The sequence below is a fragment of the Sinocyclocheilus rhinocerous genome, unplaced genomic scaffold, assembly GCF_001515625.1.
Source record: "Sinocyclocheilus rhinocerous isolate Xijiao unplaced genomic scaffold, SAMN03320098_v1.1 scaffold1874, whole genome shotgun sequence".
Lineage (NCBI taxonomy): Eukaryota > Metazoa > Chordata > Actinopteri > Cypriniformes > Cyprinidae > Sinocyclocheilus > Sinocyclocheilus rhinocerous.
The window spans coordinates 229,709-252,524 of record NW_015626862.1 but is presented as its reverse complement, the minus strand read 5'-3'; the positions used below and the strand labels follow the sequence as shown (position 1 = coordinate 252,524).

Below are 22,816 nucleotides of genomic sequence, written 5' to 3'. Positions count from 1 at the left end.
CCAGTCCAGTCTGTGCTGAAACACTACTGTCAGTCAAACTATCGTGGGAGGGGCCTGTCTGTGTGACGTCACACAGACAGGCATCTGAGATCGGCTCGATTTGAGAAAGGGGAAAACATTTAACCAGACTAAAAAAAAAAACACCGGGTGGATTTTTATCATTATAGGGTTGTTGTGTACACACACTGCCAACACACATTTCAGTTCAAACAACTTGTAAAAGTGCATGTAGCATCCTATGACCCCTTTAAAGAAGTAAAAAGTTTTAATTTGTTAACATTAATGCCTATGAACTTGTAAACAAAAATGAACAATTGTATTTTTATTAGCTAACATTTACAAAGATTGATAAAAACTAGATTGCTTATTATTAGTTCATGTTAGCTAATGTTAACGTATGAGAACGTTATATTATAAAGTGTTACAAAATAGGGCAAGGTCAGTATCTCTTCTGACAATGTTTGGATTTCTTGCGGCAATATCTGCTCATCTTAATCAAAAACTTTTATGGCTTCAGAAACACCATAAACAGCTCATCGAAGCGAATGATCTTGTGCTCATTATCGTTTGCCATATGCTACTGTGTATATAAAGGTGTTGCTTATTTGTTTTACAGGGGCAACGAATGACAAATTCCCTCATAAATCATCCCTCTGTAAATAAATAATACCTGACGTGAGTCATATATATAATGTGGTTTGTTAAACTGGCTTTAGACACACGAATGCAGCATGTGTGCAGTACACATCATTCAGTGCTCACACAATGCTTGAGGTACTCTGAAATACTGTAACATTCATACCATAAATTAAATACATGAATTATTCAATTTAATGTTCAACCCAATACAGGTCTGTGCTTTATTTAATTAAGGGGCAGTAATGAGGATGAGATGAATGTCTCAGGAGACCAAGATAAATATATAATGTTGGTTTGAACTCCAAAGTCCAACTGATTTGAATTCAGAAGAAGAGAAAAGATGCAGGATAACATCTGTGGTGGTCTTCAGTCAGTTTTGGTCTTGTCTGATTCCAGAGTGCCTAGACGAAAAAAAATATTTTGATTATGTAGATATCATTAGGTATGCACCAATATGGTTTGGCTGATATGGATAATCAAAATGTTTTTGACCTGAACTGATATGATGGATATTTCAGCAATACTACATGAGCAAGAGAGCTGTATTACTGATAGAGCTGATATATTTCCTGTATACACCATCCTTTTAACAAGAATTTAATACTGAGTAATTGACATTTCAGACACAATATGGCCATTTATTTTGTTTATTGTTTATTGTGCCAAATCAGGATCTAACCAGAAGTAACTTTTGTATTAGCCTATGTGTTATCGTACAGCAGGCATATAAAAACAGTATATTGTGTGAATTGCAATTTGCTTTCAGAGTCATTAACATCATGAAAACCATGTGGTTCATTTTATAAATTAAATGGTAACACTTTACAATAAGGTTCAATTAGTTAATGCATTAGGTACAATAATGTTCTAAAAAAGATGTTGAAATGTTGAAGTACTTTTATTTAGCAAGGTCAAACTAATTTGGTCCATTTATAATGTAATAATCATAAGAAATATTAATGAGCACCCAAAGGATCATGTGACACAGCTTTGCCATCACAGAAAAAAAAAACATTTTATAAAATAGGAAACATTTTAAATTAATTGAGATTAATAAATGCTGTTTGTGACACCAAATGCATTAGCTAACTATCAAAAAAAATGCAACTTTATTATGAAGAGTTGCCATTAAATTATCAAATTAAATGATAATTTATAAGTATGTGGTTCTTGCTTGCCACTTCAACATAATTTGTCAGATGTTGATCATTTACAAATATATTGTGCATCCTGAAATATTAGTATTTTCTTAAACAGTTTCTTTAGTATTTTTCTTAAATATTTTCACATTATTTTTTGGATACTACACTGACATATTCAAGATCTGTGATCTCTTGGCAACTGATTGTGCATTTCAACAAGCTGTTCGAACCGTGAGTCAGAGTGAAGAACAGCACAAAGCATTAGTGACGGAAGTGTTCATGGTTAGTTTAGCTGGAGGGGCTGTCGGAGATTACGGTACTGCTGCTTTGGACATTCATTGTTAAATCATGCTAGTTCTCAATACATTAGTTAATTTTACTTTTTAATTATTAATTTATTGAAATGTTAAAACTGTATTAATAATGTATCTACAAATTAATCAAGATTAATACATGTTGTACTGTAATGTTTGTGACACCAAATGCATTAACTAATTATAACAAATTGAACCTTATTATAAAGAGTTGCCATTAAATTATCAAATTAAAGGATATTTTATCATGTGGAGCTTGCTTGCAACTTCAGCAGAATTTGTCAGGTGCTGATAATTTAAAAAATATTACGCATCCAGTAATTAATATTTTATGAAACGATTTCTTTAGTATTTTTCTTTAAAATTTTCACAATAATTGTTGGATACTGCGGTGACTGCATATTCAAGATCTGCGATCTCTTGGCAACTGATGCATTTCAACAAGTTGTTCGAACCAGAGTCAGAGTGAAGAACAGCGCAAACAGGGTGCGAACTACGGGGGAGCTCGAGGGGCTGTCGGAGATTACAGTACTGCTGCTTTGGACATAAGAGGGAGATCTTGTACTGAGGATGAAGGGACACACATCAGCTCCATAGGAGAGAGCCTGAGGTGTGTGTGTGTGTGTGCTTCGGTGATTTGCAGGTCAGTGTCAAACAGGTGGGAGGAAGAAGCCTTCGCCGTCTGCTGCTCTCAGACTGCTCACGGGCTCCGTTCCCATCTGCTGCGCCTTGCCTTTGGCGGCACTACACCCACGATGCACTGCTCCCAGTCTATAGCGCTAACAGGTGGAGGAGTGTGTGTGGGTGCATCAGGAAGCTAAGCGGGATGTATATGTACCTGAGGGGAAGCGTATAATGTCTCTAGCTGTTATCCCGGCGTGGGTTGAGGAGCAAGAAAATTTGTAACTAGACATGATAAACATAAAATACACATAAACTCACACATGTAGCCAGTCAGTGGTGGATAATTCACAAAATCATTTGTCATTCCAAACCTGTATGACTTTCTTTTTTCTAGAACACAAAAGGATGGTGTGAACACTGCTCTTTTCCATGCAAAAGTGAGCAAGGAAAAAAAGCACAATACAACACTGTAGAATATTCCAACTGGCTTGTGAGTTATTTATCCAAGTCTTCTGAAAGCACACAATACATTTACGAGGAAAAGACTGTAATTTAAGTTGCTATTTACTGAAAATCTTTCTCTCAGGCAGAGCAGAATTGAATCTGGCATGCTGTGAACCACTGATCGGCTGATATTAGAGGTTAATGGTTGATATTGGATTTGTAATTGTTCATGCTCATTCCCTTATTTTTAAATTTATATTACCTTTGCCATCATCTAACATTCACTAAAAATTTAAATCTTAAAAAAAAAAAAAAAATCTAATTTACTCATCATGATATCCAGGTAAGCATAATTTAAAAAGACCCAAAAAGGTCATAAAGGCATCATAAAACTAATAGATTAGTATGGATTGCTTTATTCATACAGGTTTGTTTTTCGATCTTCTAAGTTCTGGTTACCTTTTAATGGAGCGACAGAAATTTATATCATAAATATAAAAATATCTTAATTTGTGTTTTGAAGGTTAACCAAAGACTTATGGGTTTGAAATGACATGAAGGTGAGTAAATGATGACAGAATTTTCATTTTTGGGTGAACAATCCCTTTAATAAGACTGTTAAATGTAGTCTTTAGCAAATCTCAAAATAAATATATTTTTTAATACTCTACATTATAATATTGTGATGCCTAAATTCACTTATAACATTTTAAATGATTGTCTTTCATTAATTTTAATTTGCTTATTTAATTAGACAAAACCGTATAGAATTTTAATATCAGCCATTTATTAATATTGCTATCAATATTGGTGCATCCCTAGTTTGTTCCTCACATAAAGCCTTCATAGGGCTTGGAATATAGTGCAGTTATATGGACTACTTTTATGATGTTTTTTTTTCCTGTTCTTTTGTGTTCCTCATGTCATGACATGAGGATGACAGAATAATAATGACAGAATTTTTGGGTGAACTATCCCTTTAAGAAGATATTTAGGAGAATCTTGGTAACCAGTGTTGGGTCCCATCGACTTCAATAGTATGTCAATGGGACCCTCAACTGTTTAGTTACCAACATTCTTCAAAATATCTTCTTTTGTGTTCCACAGAAGAAAGAAACTCATACAGGTTTGGAATGACATTAGGGGGAGTAAATTGTGAAAGAATGTTCATTTTTGGCTGAGCTATCCCTTTAACTTACTCTTTGAGGAATCCCAGATGTAGTTGTTCAGGATTTCTCCCAAGACGTAGTAGACGCTGATCAGAGCCGTGAGGCAGATGAAGAAGAGAATTCTGGCCATGGGCCCGATGTGCTCCAGCAACGGATAAACCCACACCCCCGTCATGCTGTGCACCCAGCACATCCTATGAGAGCGAGACAGAGAAAATCTGTTACCTTTGCACCCGTGATCTGTCTAATGTGTTTGTCCTTCTGTCTGCTAAATCCAGCGTTTGAAAGGCTGCAGAAGCAGTCACCGCACTGCCAATGTGTCTACCATTCATGTCTGTGAATGCTAGACACTGCTCTTTTTGTTACGATGCGGTGCTGCTTAAATCATTTTTTGCTGGAGCAATTTTAATGCAGTCACATGGTTATAATCTACGGTCTGACAGTCCGTTTATGTAATGGATTGTGCCTGTTTAATCTACTCCCGCACTCATAACCTTAGCTTTAATATTTGATGAATATTAAAGAAGGCCCATCTACCTACTTTTCAAATGGCTTGTTTTCTCAGCCTCGTGGGTGTCCTGTGAAATAGTGTGTATAAAAGCTGTCTCTGGAAGGTAATCCTCATGTAAAGCTGCCTATGGCTTTACAACTGCAGGCAAGTCTTATTCCCTGACTAAATAAAATGCAGTGCCTAATCAGCTTAATTTAGGGAAGGGAAATAAGAAATAAAGAGAGGTGTGTGCTGATAATCTTGTACTTAAGGTGATTTTGACAGAGGCCTCCTTCATGCTGTCAGACTAGTTTAGATTGGCTCCAAGGACTTTCTTCATATTGCCAATTAATCTGATATATGCAAGACTAAATACATCCTTGGCTGATTATTTTCCAAAGGTTTGTGGGGCACTGAAACTGGGGTTGTATCTACAAAAGGCACTTTTTCCCATGAATCTGGTACAAAACATGGCTTGAAACTCTTAAAATATTCTTTTCCCCCCAACAAATGGTGCTTGTCAACCTCAGGAGGTCAAACTAAATGTTATACGAGCTGTTTTATTTTCTATTTATTTTCTATGAGGTTTGCCGTTTTCCAATGTTGTTGCCAATTTGAGACTAATTGGATCTAAATAGTTTGAAAACCCTTATTTGTGTAAATATGTTGTTTTCTAAAAATTGTTATTAATAATAATAATAATTATTAATATCAGTTATTGTTATATTTATTGTTATTATTGTTGTTGTTTTTAAACTACACCAGCATGTGTAACAGAAGTTTAAAAAACCTGATTTGTGTGAATTTATTTTCTAGACATGATGATGATGATTATTATTATTATGAGTAAAGTATTCATATTTATTTTAATTTATTCTTAATTATTCTATTTATTATTGCATCACCTTATATTACATTTATTAGTAAATAAACGTGTTGTTGTTTTTAAACTACACCAGAATGTGTGGTTTGTGTGATTTTTTTATTTTTGTAAGCAACAATTATTATTATTATTAACAATAAGTAATAATTAATTATTGTTATTTATTCATTATTATAACACCATATACTGTATTTAATAATATTTATAATAATAATAATAATAATAGTAATTATTGTTCTTGTGGCTGCTGGTATTTTTAAACTGCACCAGAATATCTAACTAATATCTAACATTTAGCCTAAAGCTTTGAAGTTATTGATAAACTTATAGTCAAAGTCTCTGTTTTAAATGGCGATACAGTAATTTCGTATGTTTAAAACTGCCTCCTTTTGCTAGGTTCATTTCATGTTAGGTGATAGTTTACACAGGATTTGTGCCTCTAATGCTTTTACAATGTAATGGGAGACCGAAGTTTACCCTGTTCGTGCAGGAAAGTGCCAGAATTCAAGCAAATTAATAACTGTGTAGAAAGACATAAGGAAATGATTTGGAGGTTCAGGTGGCCAGATGGAATCTTTCTTTTGACTGGCACCGTGCTAGAACAATGCAAAGCCAATTTGGTGAAAAGAGACATTTACCATACAACATATCCCACAGCAAACATGCACACCGCGAAGAGTCCACAGGTCCTGCTGGGATATCGATGGTATGTTGTTCTCATCTCAATTATGAGGAAAGGAAGAACTGTTGTGTGCTGAAAAGGACAGAAATAGATCACGGTTAGCGTAACAAATTACTTTAAAGCATAAAAAAGGATCGCCGCAGTATCGCCAAATTTCAATTTGCGAAACTGAATTTTCCAAGAAGTGTGCCGTTTACTGTCTAAATGTGGTTTCACTGTGGATTGATGGGTCATAAATCTGATATATGCAATATCTGACTTACGTTATCATATTGGTCACTCTGATATACTATTGACAGATTATTATAAATATTACAATTTTGAAGTTTAAAAAAAAATAACCACCTGCAACCAAAATGCAGCTCTATACAGAAAATAAAGGTATTTCAAAGATACTCCATTGAGTATTTCTTTTAATAACTACTATAAATTATAAAATGGTTATTGTGAGTGGGCTAAGGATAATCATTACAAACCTGATTGCTGAACAATTTAATTTACAAGTAGAGTGGGATCAGATTTACATCCAAATGCTAATTAATCTGCACAGAACGGAACCCAAACCACAAAGTGTAGCTATAATCTGCTTAAATTATCCGGTTTTAGTCAAAATGACGGAATCAAAATGACGTTTGTCACTGCCTCTGGAGCTTGGATCAAACCCAAAAGACGTCTTTTTTTAAACAATGGGTGAGTAGTCAAACTGCTATTTTTCAGTCATCTTGATGAATTCGTTCCACTCTTCTGATCCCCTGCATTAGGACTGAGAATAGAACGGTTACATAACTTCAAGCTAATTACTCATTAAACAAGAAATGCAAAAGAAGCTGGGTGTGAATTGAAGCCGAGTGTTTGACAAACAAGCTGACATGGTTTCATGCGCCTGAAAAGATGGAGGCATGCTAGACGAGCCGAGCCTGGGCGGGGGATTCTTCTGCCATGTGAGTGACGAGAATGGGTGAGCTATCATTATTATAACCATTACTACCATTATGAAAGCCAATACAAACACTTCAGGTCATGGATGGTAACATAAAGTTAGTATATTGGTTTTTTTTTATGCCGAGCTGAACATCTGTTTCATTTGTATGAGAGTGCTACCATGTGCATTGTGCATGAGAAAATATTTAGGCTGATGGTTTGTTAAAAGTTGCAATGAACAATGACATAATGCACATTAGGTCAGTATAAAAGGCTAATAATTTTAAAACCGACATTCATTGTGTGCTTAAAGTCAGCATTTACTCACCTTCATGTCGTTTCAAACCTGTATGACTTTCTACTTCTGTAGAACTCAAAAGAAGATATTTTGAAGAATGTTGGTAACCACACAGTTTTGCTTCACATGGACTTCCATTCTTGACCACATAACTGAAGCCTGTTTTCGCTTTGGAATAAAAAATTAATAAAAAAAAAAAAAAAAGGTAATTGCAACTTTAATCTCACATTTTTTCCTTAGAATTCTGAGTTTACATCTTACAATTCTGTTTGTTTTTTGTCACAGAACAAAAAGTGAATTTTTTTCTTTGCAATTCTGAGTTTGTATCTCGAATTTAACTGAAGAATTCAGAACTGCAGGTGAAAAAGTGTAAACTGTGAGACTCAGAATTGCAAGACAAAAAAGTCAAAATTGTGAAATAAAAAATCTTAGCTTTACTTTTTAATTTTTATTTTTTTTATACTGCAGTGGAAACACTGTTTCGTATTTATGGACCATATAATGGAAGTTGATGGGAACCAAAATTGTTCGGCTACCAACATTCTTCAAAATAGCTTCTTTTGTGTCCCACAGAAGAAACAAAGTCATACAGGTTTAGAATGACATGAGGGTGAGTAACTGGTGACAGCATTTTAAATTTTGGGTGGACAGTCCCATGGGGCTCCTTTCATTGCATGTTCACTTCTTCTGTTAGTCACCAGATGGCACCCTTCTTACATAGAGACAGTCAAAACTCTCATCCCCTGCAGATCTTGCCTCATTTGACCCCACTTCTGTGGTGGAAACGGCATTCAAAGAAAGACTTACAAGCCTTACTGAAATTACATGACATGTTGATATTCTGATATGCTTTTAACATGCCACCACAGTTCTTACTGGACCCCCTTTTGCAACACATAATCATATTTCCACACTAAATAAAAAACAGACCACATTTACTGGGCTTTCCCTAGATATGAGCGTGCCAAACACATGCTGGGTGTTTAAATCCATCTCATCAGATCGGCAGGTCTGAACTTGTCTTTGACAAGTGTGAGGAGTGAGATGTACAGTCAGTGAGAAAGCAGCTATTCGTGTATGTGTGTCATTCTGTGATTGAATCCATGATGTGCAAGTTACCAGTTATGAGTCACGTTACTGCTAACCAAAGAGATACTGTAATGTTCCAGAAAACCAATGTCAATCAAAAGTCATATAGTAAGGTTAAACAGCTCTGATTCACAGTGACTCAGTTTTCAGCATATACAGTAGTTGGTGTTTTCACCATTGTTGTTAAGGTTTACAGAGTGTCATGAGCGCCTCACTGTAAAAATCAAGGCGGTGTAATGCATTGAGATTTTTGAGTCTTAATAATTGTTCTCACTAACACTACTTAGATTATCCAAGTCAAATTTGCTTGTTTACTAAATGGAAAATATCCCATATAGCCAATACATTCATGTCAGTGTCAATAGTACTGTATGTATGGTTGAAAAAGATGTTCAAAACCATTTTTCTATCACTTCCTCCTTGTAAACCTAAGAATTGTTTGATGCCTGTCACCATCATTGAGGTTTGTGTGTAAAGCATTGCGGGCTATGTGCATTCAAGTGAAACTTTTGCACCCAACGCCTTTGCTTTGCAATATGTTCTCTTCAGCATAAAATGACTTTGAAGTCATTTGTAATTTGTGTGATATGAAGTTATTTGTAAGATTAAAACTACTATTCAAAAATTAATACTTTATTAATACTTTTTTTTTCAGCAAGGACTTATTAAATTGACCCAGTTATTTACTTTTTACTTATCAGACATTTTTACAAAACATCTGTATTTCAAATAAATGTTGCTTTTCAATTCATCAAAGAATTCTGAAAAAAAGTATCATGGTTTCTACTAAATAAATAAATACCTTATTTAATAATATCATTAATTAAGCAAATCTTTCCAACAATAATAATAAGAAGAAATGTTATTGAGCACCAAATCATCATATTAGAATGATTTCTGAAAGATCATGATGAAGACTGTACTAATGGCTGCTGAAAATTCAGCTTTGCCATCACAGAAATAAAATATAAAACATTCATTAATAATTGGAGCTCTGGCTCTTTGCTCTTTACTTTGTATGCGTGTGCGTGCACGCGCGCACACACACACACACACACACACACAGGTTTGTTTTTGTAAAAGTGGGGACATCCCATAGGCGTAATGGTTTTTCTACTGTACAGACCGTATATTCTATTGCCCTACACCAACCCTACACCTAAACCTACCCCTCACAGGAAACTTTGTGCTATTTCAGATTTTCAATACACTCCATTCTGTGTGATTTATATGCGTTTTGAAAAGTGGGGACATGGGGTAATGTCCTGAAAAGTCACCTTCTCCTTGTAATACCTATGTCATACCCTTGTCATTATACAAATGTATGTCCTCATTTGTCACAAAAACGCGCACACACACACTCATATGTGTGTGTGTGCAAAGATGTCTGTCTGGATGTGTACATATGCACATTTCTGCTAGATGGATTTGTAGTTTCTATATTTCTGTATGGATATGCATGTGTGTGTGTGTGTGTATATATATACAACACACATATACACACATAAATACAAACATACATACAGTATATACAGACAGACAGAAATCCATCTAGCAGAAATGTGGATTTATACATCCACAAATATTTACACATCCAGACAGACATATTTGCACACACACACACAGACACACACACACACACACACACACACACACATTACACATCCAGACAGACATATTTGCACACACACACACAGACACACACACACACACACACACACACACACATATATATATATATATATATATGTATGTGTGTGTGTGTTTGTGTGCGTACAAAGTAAAGTGCAAAGAGCCAGAGCTCCAATTATTAATAACTGTTTTATATTTTATTTCTGTGATGGCAAAGCTGAATTTTCAGCAGCCATTAGAACAGTCTTATTAGTAGAGTCTTTCTCAGCACCATGAGTGGAGGGTTTTTTAAAGACTTGTTAAAAATGGAATTATTAAGAATTATAAAAATGGTTTTAAAACCATTTTATAAGAGCCCCCTGCATTCTGTTCCCCATCTAGCTATTTGTGAACACAAGAACACGTCCTGTGTGAATGAGTCCATGCTCCTGACTCATTCTGTGCTGTCTGCTCTCAGTAAGTGTGGTTTGGCACACTGCATTTAGTAGCTGCTAGTCTCTGCTGACTGCAGGCTGTAAAAACACTAGGGCAGTAAATGAAGCGTTAATTGTACTTGCTAATTTCTTTATTGTGTTTTTGTTTCTTATTAATATGAATTTATTATTAAGATTACTTCATAAGGATTAATCATCTAAATTAATGTAAACTTAGTTTTACATTCAAATTCAAATTATGCAGCATAAACTTTTTTTTTCTTTTTTCTTTTTTTTGACAGTGATGTTGGATACTCCCTCTAATCCTTTGTGTGTTCATATGTACGTCTTTCGTCACCATAATGATTTTTCCCTAATCGTTGAATGCCCTCAAATATTTACAAAACATGTTTGCGACAAGTTTGTGAGATTCAGAAAACCTTTTCATCTCTTCCCAGAAGAAAGTCAGGGAGTCAAAGTTGGCACTTGGATAATAGACGGTTATTCTGTTCATTACGGTGATTACAGTCTAATTGCTATAATGCCAAACCTCTGCAGAAAAAACAAAGAACGTATGCTTCACGAGGTGTGGAGATGTGTCTCAGCATGCATGTAACACTGAAGTATTCTCGAAGGAGCTCGCTCACTCACACACATTCCATCTGTCAAATCACAGTGAGGGGTAATCTTTAATGCCCCACCATCGAAACCCCTCATGATCTGCTGAAATGACTCTCAACCTCTCCAGACTGATCCTGAGAGAATTGTGGCTGTACTTGAGCACTTATGCAGGGACCGGCGTGGGGTTTGAAGCCGCATACCAATAAGGGAATTGTAACTAGCAAAAAACATTTACATTAGCAAAGAAGGCCAAAAATATTGAATAGGACACAATTTGAGGCCTAATTTGGCAATGATTTGCCCTTGCTTTTTAAAGTTCTTTTTAAAATTCACCCTAGTGGCTGGTGCTTTTCAAAATATATTCACCAGCTCACCAAGTCTGCATTTATTTGATAAAAATATAGTAAAAACAGCAATATTTTGAATTATTATTACAATATAAAATAACTGTTTTATATATATATATATTTGAAAATGTAATTTATTCATGTGATGGCAAAGCTGAACTTTCAGCATTCATTACTCCAGTCTTTCAGAAATCATTTGAATATGCTGATTTGGTGAAACATTTATTATTATTATCAGTGTTGAAAACAGTTGTGCTGCCGAATATTTTTGTGGAAAAAGTGACACTTTTTTTTTTCTTTGAGGAACAGAAAGCTTAGAAGAACAGCATTTATTTGAAATAGAAATCTTTTGTCTTTTGTAGGTGCTGTTTTGCGATGTTAGTAATATGTTGTTGTAACTTGCGTTACTGAGATTGTAACGAGTAATAATATTACCCAAATTTGATTAGTAATGCGTTATATTACTGCGTTACAGCAAAACGTAATATACTACTGTAATATTATTACTTTTGTAATGCGTTACTCCCAACACTGATTATAAATGTCTTAACTATCACTTTTGATCGATTAATGTGTCCTTGCTGAATAAAAGTGTTAAACATCTTAACTATCACTTTTGCATCCTTGCTGAATAAAATTATTAATGTAAGAAAAACATTTTCAACGACATTTAATGTTTTGCCACTTGCAATAGTCAAAAGACACATTTTTAAGTATATTAAAAAATCTGTAAATATTACAAATCTGTTTTTACTAATAAAAATTATTTGTTTATGTATTAGTTGTTTTCCTATTAAATATCTGTTGTTAAAAACATCTAAATAATATTGTAAAAGTACAATTCTGTGCTTGATGTTCTGTGCTTGTTATTGATTAGTGAAAATTTTTAAAGTTTGTAGGAGCAACACTGTACTCACAAAAATATTCTATAAATACTCTTATATTAAATATAAAATGTATTAAAATATGTAAAATGTATATTAAAATGTAAATGTCATTGACATGACCTTTGACACAAACCACACAACTACTGCTTTACTTTATTAGTTTCTTTCTGTTTGACTGTCTCCATCCTAAAATGTCTCTCACACTCTCCTTCTGAGACTGTGCACAGGCTTGCATCTGGGACTAGTGTTGGGTTTGACCCCAGGACCCTCTCTTCACATACATAGTGTCTGTTTCATTGGTAATGATAATAATCATAACCTCACATGCAATTATGAGTTGTGGTTATGGATGCACAACTGCCAGATCTCAGAAGAGACCGAATTTGGGAAAAGCGAAACTAAGAGAGATTGTATCTGTGGGTGCAAAAAGCCAGAGCTCCAAGAATAGCCCTTTGCCTGGTGATCACACTTAATCCATTGTGATCAGTGATAAGCTATACTTTAATGCTCACTGACACAAATAGTTATTTCATGATATGGAGAGCTCTAGAGGAATAGGCTCATTGGCAGAACCTTTGCCCAAACCTTCCAGCTCCTGGAGTCTGTTAAGCAGCACTGTTTCTTGTTTTTGTCTTCTGACAGTGGTGAGACAGCGTATGTAAGGATTTCACAGCTGCGTCCTGGTTGGGATTCAACCCAACAATCTGTGGTCCAAGTGTCAAGGCTTCATCTACTGCCACATTAGCGTTCGGCTGCAGTCTGTAACTCTATACTTGAACCAAGGACATAGTTTGTCATTAGCGGAATAAAAATATATCATGGTGCAGCAATCTGATAATAAAAATCAATGCATCCATTACGGAATTTAATAATCAATTAATTCTCCATGTGTTACAGATGCCATCTCAGATTACTTAGTTCCTGAGTTTGGATTTCTGCATCATTCATAGTTGACTGCGTCCATTTGTTGTACACTGTAAAAAATGATTGTGATTTTAACAGTAAAAGACTGTAAAAATGCTACAGTAAAAACCTGTTAACTGGTTAACAGTAAGTTTCCATACTATATTCGGTGAATAAATGTAATTACATTTAATGTAATTTTACAGTAAAATACTGTTAAAAATACAGTTTTTGGAAGTGAAAAAGAAAAAGTCATTGTATAATTTACAGTGAAAAACCGTAAATTGACACTCCCAGAATTCCCTGCATGACCCTTCATATTTTATGTTTTTTTGTTGACATAACATGTTTTTTCTTATCAGTTGTGTACATTAGGGTTTAATCTTACATCTAATGTTGTAAAATTAATGTCTATTGCATTATTTCAGTATCACGTGTGTCACCACAATTGGGTTTAGTGTTTGTGTGAATGACACTGTGCACCTTCTATATATAAGTATTGCCCTCCTCAGCTCGTAGAAAAGCTGTTTGTGATGAGCTTTGGTTCATCATGTGACTTTCTCATCACCACCAGTTTTTGGTGGTTATCAGTGCATTACAATGGTTCAAAAGAGATGTTAGTACTTCAATATGTTGGTTTATTAACATTACACCAGTTAATGAAATACGGTATTTTATTGTGATTTTCAGTCAAGTCTGTAAAACCTAAAATGTTGCTACCATATTTTTTACGGTGAAGTTCTGTCAACCGCAGCTGCCGGAATTTGACCGTAAATGTCACAGATTTTTTTTTTTTTACAGTGTAGCTTTCTTTCTCAATTGTGATTTATTTAATTCTTTTTGATTGTGTATTCTAGAATATTTGGACAACATACTTAATGCCAATGTGGCATTAATGTATAGTTGTTCATTCTATGGCGTTGCTTGATTAAGCAACTCATTTTCCTTGATGTTGATTTTTATTGAATTGAACATATGTTTCTTATGTAAATTTACAATACTGTTCAAAAGTCTGGGATTGGTAAGTTTTAATGTTTTTGAAAGAATTGTATTAAGCTCACCAAAGCTGCATTTATTTGATCAAAAATACAGTTAAAACAGTAATATTGTAAAAAAAAAAAAAAAACATTGTTACAATTTGACAATTTTCTGTTGTTATCTATTTTACTATATTTTAAAATGTAATCTATGAATTTCCAGCAGTCACTACTCAAGTCTTCAGTGTCACATGATCCTTCAGAAATCATTCTAATATTCTGATTTGGTGCTTAAGAAACGTTTCTTATTATTTCTTATTTGTTATTCATGCTGAATAACAGTTGTGCCACTTAATATTTTTGTCATTACTAGTCATTGCAGTGAAAAAAAAGCCAAAGAATATAGAAAATATGCCACAACAAATAGGCCAACAAAAGTGCTCTTCTAGGAAATCGATAGTGATTATTATCTGTGCAAAGAGAGCAGAGGCAACTATGACAACTATGATTAATGGGATGTCTAAATACACCTACTACAGCTTGTTTGGTACTGTAGATAGAGTTACTTGTGACAGATGAGCCAGTTGATTAAAGGCCCATGATTCAGTTTGCGCTGCCATCTTATCACAGTCCAGCTTGCCCTGACCTGTCAAAGCGGCAGAACTCTGTGGAATCCGAATAGGAGATATGCGTGCTAACCGTGCAGTGGGCCGCCTGATAGAAGGCTCACAGAGGGTATAGTGTGACGGAGAGAGTGCTCCCAAGGTCGGGTGTTGGGTTTCCCTGCTTTGCCTCCCAGGCTGGTTGTGACATACTCCCCACGGCTCCCAGTCAACAGGGGCTTACGTGACCTCTTAGCCCTTTTCCCCTTGGCAGCCATGAATCCCCACTAAATATCACCCTGAGCTGCACCACAAGCAGCCGCCACCACAAGGAGAGCCTGTTTAGGTCCCCGCTTAGCTGGATGGGTATCAGTAGATTTGGCCTGACGGTGCATTTTTCACCACTGCGGCGAGCTTGAATGTGACCCAGACTTGTTTTATTTCAGCCTGTGTTTGTGGGCCCCTGTCTTAATTTAACATGGCAGCTCTCTTTCTCTGACCACCAGGCTGAGACGCTCTTGGAGTCTTGTGGTTTTGGACAGCGTGCCTGGACTGTCTGCGGAAAATCCCCTCCAACAAAACAGCACAACTCACTCAGAGGACCCTGAACAATAAACAGGTCAGGCCTTGTCAAACACATCCAGGACTGACTCCACATCCTCCTGTTTCAGTGAAAGTGCCGCATGCACTTCAGATTGATGCCGCTCGAGTGTCAAACACTCACTCTGTGAGAGCAGAATGAATGGTGAGATAGAATTACTCAAGTACAGACTGACAGATGTAGCCTTTTTTGACCGATACACAGAAACTATTTGTAATTTTGATGTTCATTTAACTGCAAATATCTGTATTATGAATCTATAAAAAAATCATCTTAGTGTTATTGCTATTTATTCAGTGTCTTAATAAAATTAATGATAATCATCATCGATATGCAGAAACCATTTCTAAATGTTATGTTTTAAAGAAGTTATTATTAGAATGCAGAAAATATGTGAGTTTATTAGTAGTAGTAATCAACATAATCTGAGTGTTATTGTTATATATTCAGTGTTTTAATAATAAAATTACTAATAATAATCATTGATATCGATATGCAAAAACTATTTTTAATTGTTTCAAAGAAATTATTATTAGAATGCAAAGAATATGTGAGTTTAGTATTAGTAGTAATCAACATAATCTGAGTGCTATTGTTATTTATTTAGTGTCGTAATAATAAAATGAATAATAATAATCATCATCATTGAAAATCAATATGCAGAAAAAATATATATTTGTTATATATTTGTTTATTATTATTATATTTGTTTATTGTTATTATTGATCAACATCTCAGTGTTTTTGTTATTTATAAAGTGTTGTAATAAAATAATAATAATCATTATCAACACTGATAATCAATATGCAGAAATGATTTGTATTTGTTTTTTTTTAATAAATGATCATTAGACTTCAAAAATTATGGATTATGTATTGCATTATGTATTTTGAGTTTATTATATATATTAATAATCTCAGTGTTTTGTCATTTATTCAGTGTCTTAAAATTATTAATAATAATAATAATAATTTATTCAATTACTTTTTTTTTTCTTTACAATTTATTCAAACTTTTTCAATTTTGTTTTCTGTATCTAAATTCTAAGCTACATTTCTTACTTTCAAACAACAGGCCTGTTGTTTTAAAAAAAAAAAAAAAGTATTTACCCGAAAATATACATTGTTACTTTACCTACAAATACTGTGGACACTTGCTCTGTGATAATAGATCGGATATTGAGATAGAATTACTGGCCAGAAACCTGTGAGCCTTCAAGTGCAGAAGACTCCAGTGTAATGCGTGAGACTTTCTGTGTGAAGCACATAACGAGATTTCACAAGCTCATTATGCACCGCTGATCGCACTTCACTGGCAGCCTGCTATAGCAAAACGGGTGTGAACACAGATGTTTCTATGTGCAAATTAAAAGCAGGGCTTACTGCTTGCTCTACTGTCGAATACACTCCAAGAATTCTGAGCTAGAGACGTTTTCCAGGCTCTCCGATGTGAAAACTTCTTGGCCAACTTTGTCAATAATGGGCAAGAATGCAAACTACAAAACGGACATCTTTCACTGGGATGAGATGGGTAAATATTTTCCCAGTTGTTAAGGATGAGCTAGCAAGCCAGCTTATTTTAATGATGGGTTTGGATGGAGGAACTTCACCAAGTAACTTTTCCAGGCTCAACATGGCAACTCAATCATGAGCGCAAGTGTGACATCGTACACCGTCGTACCGTGAACTATTACCGTCTAGAAAAATGGACCTGCAATTATTGATCTTTATAAAGCAATCCCCCAGCACTTAAGAAAACCAAAGGAAATAGCTGAACAGAAAGCACTTCAAAACATTATTTTCCCGTAGAGAATCAATATCATTGAACATAGTAGTTTTTTGCCTCTCTGCACCAGTGGTTTAAGATTTTGGGTTTGTTCTGTGAAAACCCAATCTGTCTCTTGATTTTTGCGGGAAAGCACATCTGTTTCCTCTGCTCCATGCAAAACCAGTTCAGACCATGTAGAATCCCACTGACTGTCAGCTGAAACCTCCCGGTTCACCCTGATGATACGCACATGCACAGGCTGAATATTTGAAACAATTCACAGCTGACCGAAGTGTCTGCTTTTACTCAGAAAGGTCAATGTGAGGCCTCCATTGCTGATTTTATAGAGACTTTATGATTCGTATTAGTGTAATTGCTAGCTCATCTCAAGCCAAAAAAGTCAAATGTAAGTGCATGATATTTTTAGATTGAATGAACCTTGCTACAGTTAGCTCAGTTTCTCCCAAAACAATCTCATTTTGCTTTTAAAGTTAAATTTTATTGCTGTAAGATTTTTGATTCTCAGTGTTAATGTTTGTTAGTGCTAGTGTTCATTTATTTACTTGGTGCCTCAATGCAACAAGAGATTACATTCTGAAATTAATATTAATAATAATAATATTAATAATTATTTTTTATTATTTATCATTATCAATAATAATTATTTAATATTTGTATATTATTTTACATTATTATATTATATTATATTATAGCATATTTCCATAACGTATTATGTTTTGTTGCCTATGATTGTCTAATGATATATAAGATAAACAGTGGAAAACTGATGATCCTTTCTGAAATACATCTGATCCAGCAAAATCTAAAAGCGTCACGAAACATTGGTGAACATTTTCAATTCAGCTGCTATTTTTACAGGTCTCAATGGGATGCACAAACCTGCTGACTGAGATTCAAGATTCAAGATTTTTTATTTGTCACATAAACAGTTATAAACAGAATACAACTTGCAGTAAAGTGTCAACCTGGTCGGCTACTCAGACTGTGCATTAAATATATAAATATTAGTTAGAGGTAAAATAGTAATTAAAATATGCAAAAACAGAAACCCCTCTTTACATTATTTGACGCCTAGCTAATTTGGCCACACCGCCACTGACAAAAGCTACCTGGAGCCCAGAGTCCGACACATTTAAGAGACATGGCCATTTAAACCAAGGTATCTAACAGGTATCTAATGATGCTAATAACTCTAGATGTACAATCACATAACAAAATATATTATTATTAAATGTGCATTTTTTATGTTATGTACACTGGTCAACAGGTGTTTCACTTTATACAGTACCTGTTAAAATATTGTGTATTTTTGCAAAGCTAGAACCCTGTATTTACCAAACTCCTGAGTGTCTATATGTGCAAGGCTTGACACATTGTTGTATTTTCATCTCTAACTATTTCATCTAACTATTGTTTTCTCCTCCTAACAAAGAAGGCCACTGACATGGCTTTTTGGCTTCTTGAGATGATGACCATTTGGCTTATAAATCAGGGTATTGCACATCCAGTGTTATTGAGATACTATTACAGTTTCTATTAACATTTTGAATTATTTTGATATTTTCCATTTTCATTTAAATTTTAGTTAAAATTTTAGTCATTGTGTTTTTGTCATATTTATTTATCTAATTATTTAAAATAAGTCCATATCATTCGTATGGGTTTAGTTTTAGCTAACTATAATAACCCTACATCCAGATTTTTGTTTCCTTGTTAAAAATACGCAGTAGCATAAAAAAAATGTAAATTAATCTGTCATTATTCATTCCAAGTCTGCAGATATATGGCAGGTAGAACAATTTGTAAAAAATAATCTTAATATGTTTTTTCCCCCTGCCTGCTTGATAAGAGGCAGTTGTGTTTTCACGTTTGAACACAAATGCTGGATTGTGCTGGAAGTCTCTAGGGGAGATGATCTCTTGTTATGACAGGCTATTTTGGCTCAGAACGGCTGGCACAGCAGCAGGGATGCTCTCTGGCAAGCGTGGATACAGTGCTGGCATGATGGGGCTTTTTATTTCTCTGTGCGAAGAAGTGTGTTGGTTTGGTAGCTGCTCTTTGGCCCATCACATGACAGGATGCTGATCTAGGCTTAATTTGTCCCTCAACGCACTAATGCAGAGTACTGATCCCGGTTTAATTTGCTCTCCATCACGGCTCACCTTAATTTAATCCATAACGCATTAGAAACCTGACCATTGTAATCAGATATAATCAAATTGCATTTGTGAAAATCCAGCTTAAGATGTCAAAGATGCTTTTTTAAACAAAATGTAACAGGTCTTTGATAAAACATCAGGATATTATAGTTTGTTTGACTTCACTATGCCGGGTTACCTGCAACGAACCCTCATTGCATAAGACCTTAGCACATTATGTCCTCTGTAAGTGGAAATGCATGAAATAAGTCATAATTTTGAGATAATAATTTTTTTTTTTTTTATGGCGGAAACAGGCTTCCATAGTATCTAGGGGCATTTTTAGGTTCAAATAATTTATTAGTTATTTTTATGTTATCTTAGTTTGTATTGAATCAATGAAAATATTTTTTAGTTTAGCATTTTAGTTCATAGTTTTAGTTTTTTAGGCCTGCCAATATTAATCTAATATCTGCTATCATTTTAAAATGTTTAACAGTGTAATCATGTTTATGTAAAGGTTTCAAGTTCATAACATACTGTGTATCCAAAACTAACATTGAAATAATTTATTAGTTACATTTATTTTATTTTAGTATTGAAGTCATGAAAGTGTATTATTTTTTTTCCATGTATGTTTTTGTTTCAGTTAACAAAATGGTTTTCTTTCAGTTTTTGTGGTAACACTTTCTATGAAGCCCGTATTTATAATACACTATAAGAGTATTCTTAAGGCATTATAATGAATGAATAATGTATTATAAAAAACCTTATATTATGATGTATCTTCTCATGAGTAATCATAACAACAGTTTTAATGCATTATAATATTTACTTATTTGTGGTTATAACTTTTAAGATTATGATGATTTATAATACACAATGAACACAATGCATCCACTTAACTTACAATGGATTATATTTCATAGTTATAATGTATTATAAGTCTCATATCTTGTCATTGTTAACTTGTTACTTTACCTAAAGCAGAAAAAGACCACTTATAAAGAATAACAATAACAATAATAATAAAAATAATATTTTTTTCTTAAACAGCCATAAGATCAGATATCTGATCAGATGAATGTGTATGGCACATTTAATTTTAACTATATTTATTGTAATATCAATAAGATAAATTAATTAAATGACGTAAATAAATAACGTCAAGATATGAGACTTATAATCCATTATAAATTAAGTGGATTTAACATGATGTTTATTGCATGTTATAAATAATCATACACATAAAAGGTATAACCACAAATAAGTACGTTTTTAATGTATTATAATTGTTATGATTATTTATGAGATGAAACAACATATTATACGTTTTTTTTTATAATGCACTATGCATTCATTATAATGCCTTAAGCATACCCTTATAATTTATTATAAAAATGGGCTTCATAGAAAGTGTTACCGTTTTTTGTTAATGTTAATAACACCGACCTCTCCCTTATGTTCACCAGTGCAATCGCTGATTGTACTATGCTTTCTGCAACAATACTGAGCCGCTTTGTGTTTCTCAGCCAGGCTAAGCGCACATCCTCCGGCGATGCATGAAAGAATCCGCGGGTAAATGTTCTATGGAAGATAACGGTGGCACTCCACTGTGGAAAATACCACAAAAATGATGATTTATTTTGCTTCACTTTACTTCACTGCATGCGAGGAATGGCAAGTCACGGGACAAAAGATTTTGCAGGGAAACCTCAATGGCCATAATGAAGGGGAGCCTTGTTTTAACATGTCATTAAAATGATTCTGCATCTTGCAGCAATCTGCGGAATTACAGTCTGAGTTTGTACGTGACCAGTACCAGTAAGTTGGCAACAACCACCAGATGGCAATGTGTCAACAGCCTGATGTATTTTTGCACTTATGGAGACTAATACTAATAATTCAATAATATGCATATGAATCAGGGTCTGGGCACTGCAGGTGATTACTAGCCTGTGTAAATTGTAACTTTTAGTTGTCAGATGGACCTCTATTTTATATATATATATATATATATATATATATATAAAGCATATTAACTATATAATTTTAATATTTAAACATTATACTATTATCTTGGGCAGCCAGCTAGTGCATTAACTTTGGCAGCCTACGTTTTTTTTTATAATGCACTATGCATTCATTATAATGCCTTAAGCATACCCTTATAATTTATTATAAAAATGGGCTTCATAGAAAGTGTTACCGTTTTTTGTTAATGTTAATAACACCGACCTCTCCCTTATGTTCACCAGTGCAATCGCTGATTGTACTATGCTTTCTGCAACAATACTGAGCCGCTTTGTGTTTCTCAGCCAGGCTAAGCGCACATCCTCCGGCGATGCATGAAAGAATCCGCGGGTAAATGTTCTATGGAAGATAACGGTGGCACTCCACTGTGGAAAATACCACAAAAATGATGATTTATTTTGCTTCACTTTACTTCACTGCATGCGAGGAATGGCAAGTCACGGGACAAAAGATTTTGCAGGGAAACCTCAATGGCCATAATGAAGGGGAGCCTTGTTTTAACATGTCATTAAAATGATTCTGCATCTTGCAGCAATCTGCGGAATTACAGTCTGAGTTTGTACGTGACCAGTACCAGTAAGTTGGCAACAACCACCAGATGGCAATGTGTCAACAGCCTGATGTATTTTTGCACTTATGGAGACTAATACTAATAATTCAATAATATGCATATGAATCAGGGTCTGGGCACTGCAGGTGATTACTAGCCTGTGTAAATTGTAACTTTTAGTTGTCAGATGGACCTTTCGGTTTATATACTTGGCCAGTATAATAATTGATGGGTAGTTTGCATCCAGTTTATGGGTGCTGAGCCAGAATTATTTTGAATTCATGTGTATTTTATCATCATTCACTCCATTGAATTGGTTTGGACAAAAACAGTCAAACAGTTTTCTTTTTTCCCCCCTCTTTGTGTTTCACAAAAAAAAGCAAGTCATAGAGGTTTAGAATGACTTGAGGGTGAATAAATGATGACAGAAATGTTATATATATATTTGTTAGTTATTTTTATTTTATATTTGTTACTATTGAAGTAATGAAAATGTTTTCTAGCTTCGCATTTAGTTGCACTGTTTTTTAGAATTTATTTTTGCCAAATTATTTAGGCTGACAAAGTTAATATGCTATTTTATATATATATATATATATATATATATATATAAATATATATATACTGT

At 34.2% G+C, this 22,816-nt stretch overlaps 1 protein-coding gene across 1 annotated transcript in view; it reads right to left on the bottom strand.

Annotated features, from left to right (window-relative positions):
- Nucleotides 1-332: 332 nt before the first annotated feature.
- The window catches only part of LOC107716484 (androgen-induced 1 (H. sapiens)), a 40,189-nt gene continuing 17,705 nt past the window's right edge, over nt 333-22,816 (bottom strand). Inside the window, exons 4-6 of the mRNA XM_016522961.1 lie at nt 6,344-6,459; nt 4,363-4,526; nt 333-1,040 (exon numbers count right to left, since the gene is read on the bottom strand). Coding sequence (XP_016378447.1) covers nt 1,006-1,040; nt 4,363-4,526; nt 6,344-6,459 — 315 coding nt within the window. The 3' untranslated portion in view covers nt 333-1,005. The remainder of the gene's footprint in view (nt 1,041-4,362; nt 4,527-6,343; nt 6,460-22,816) is intronic.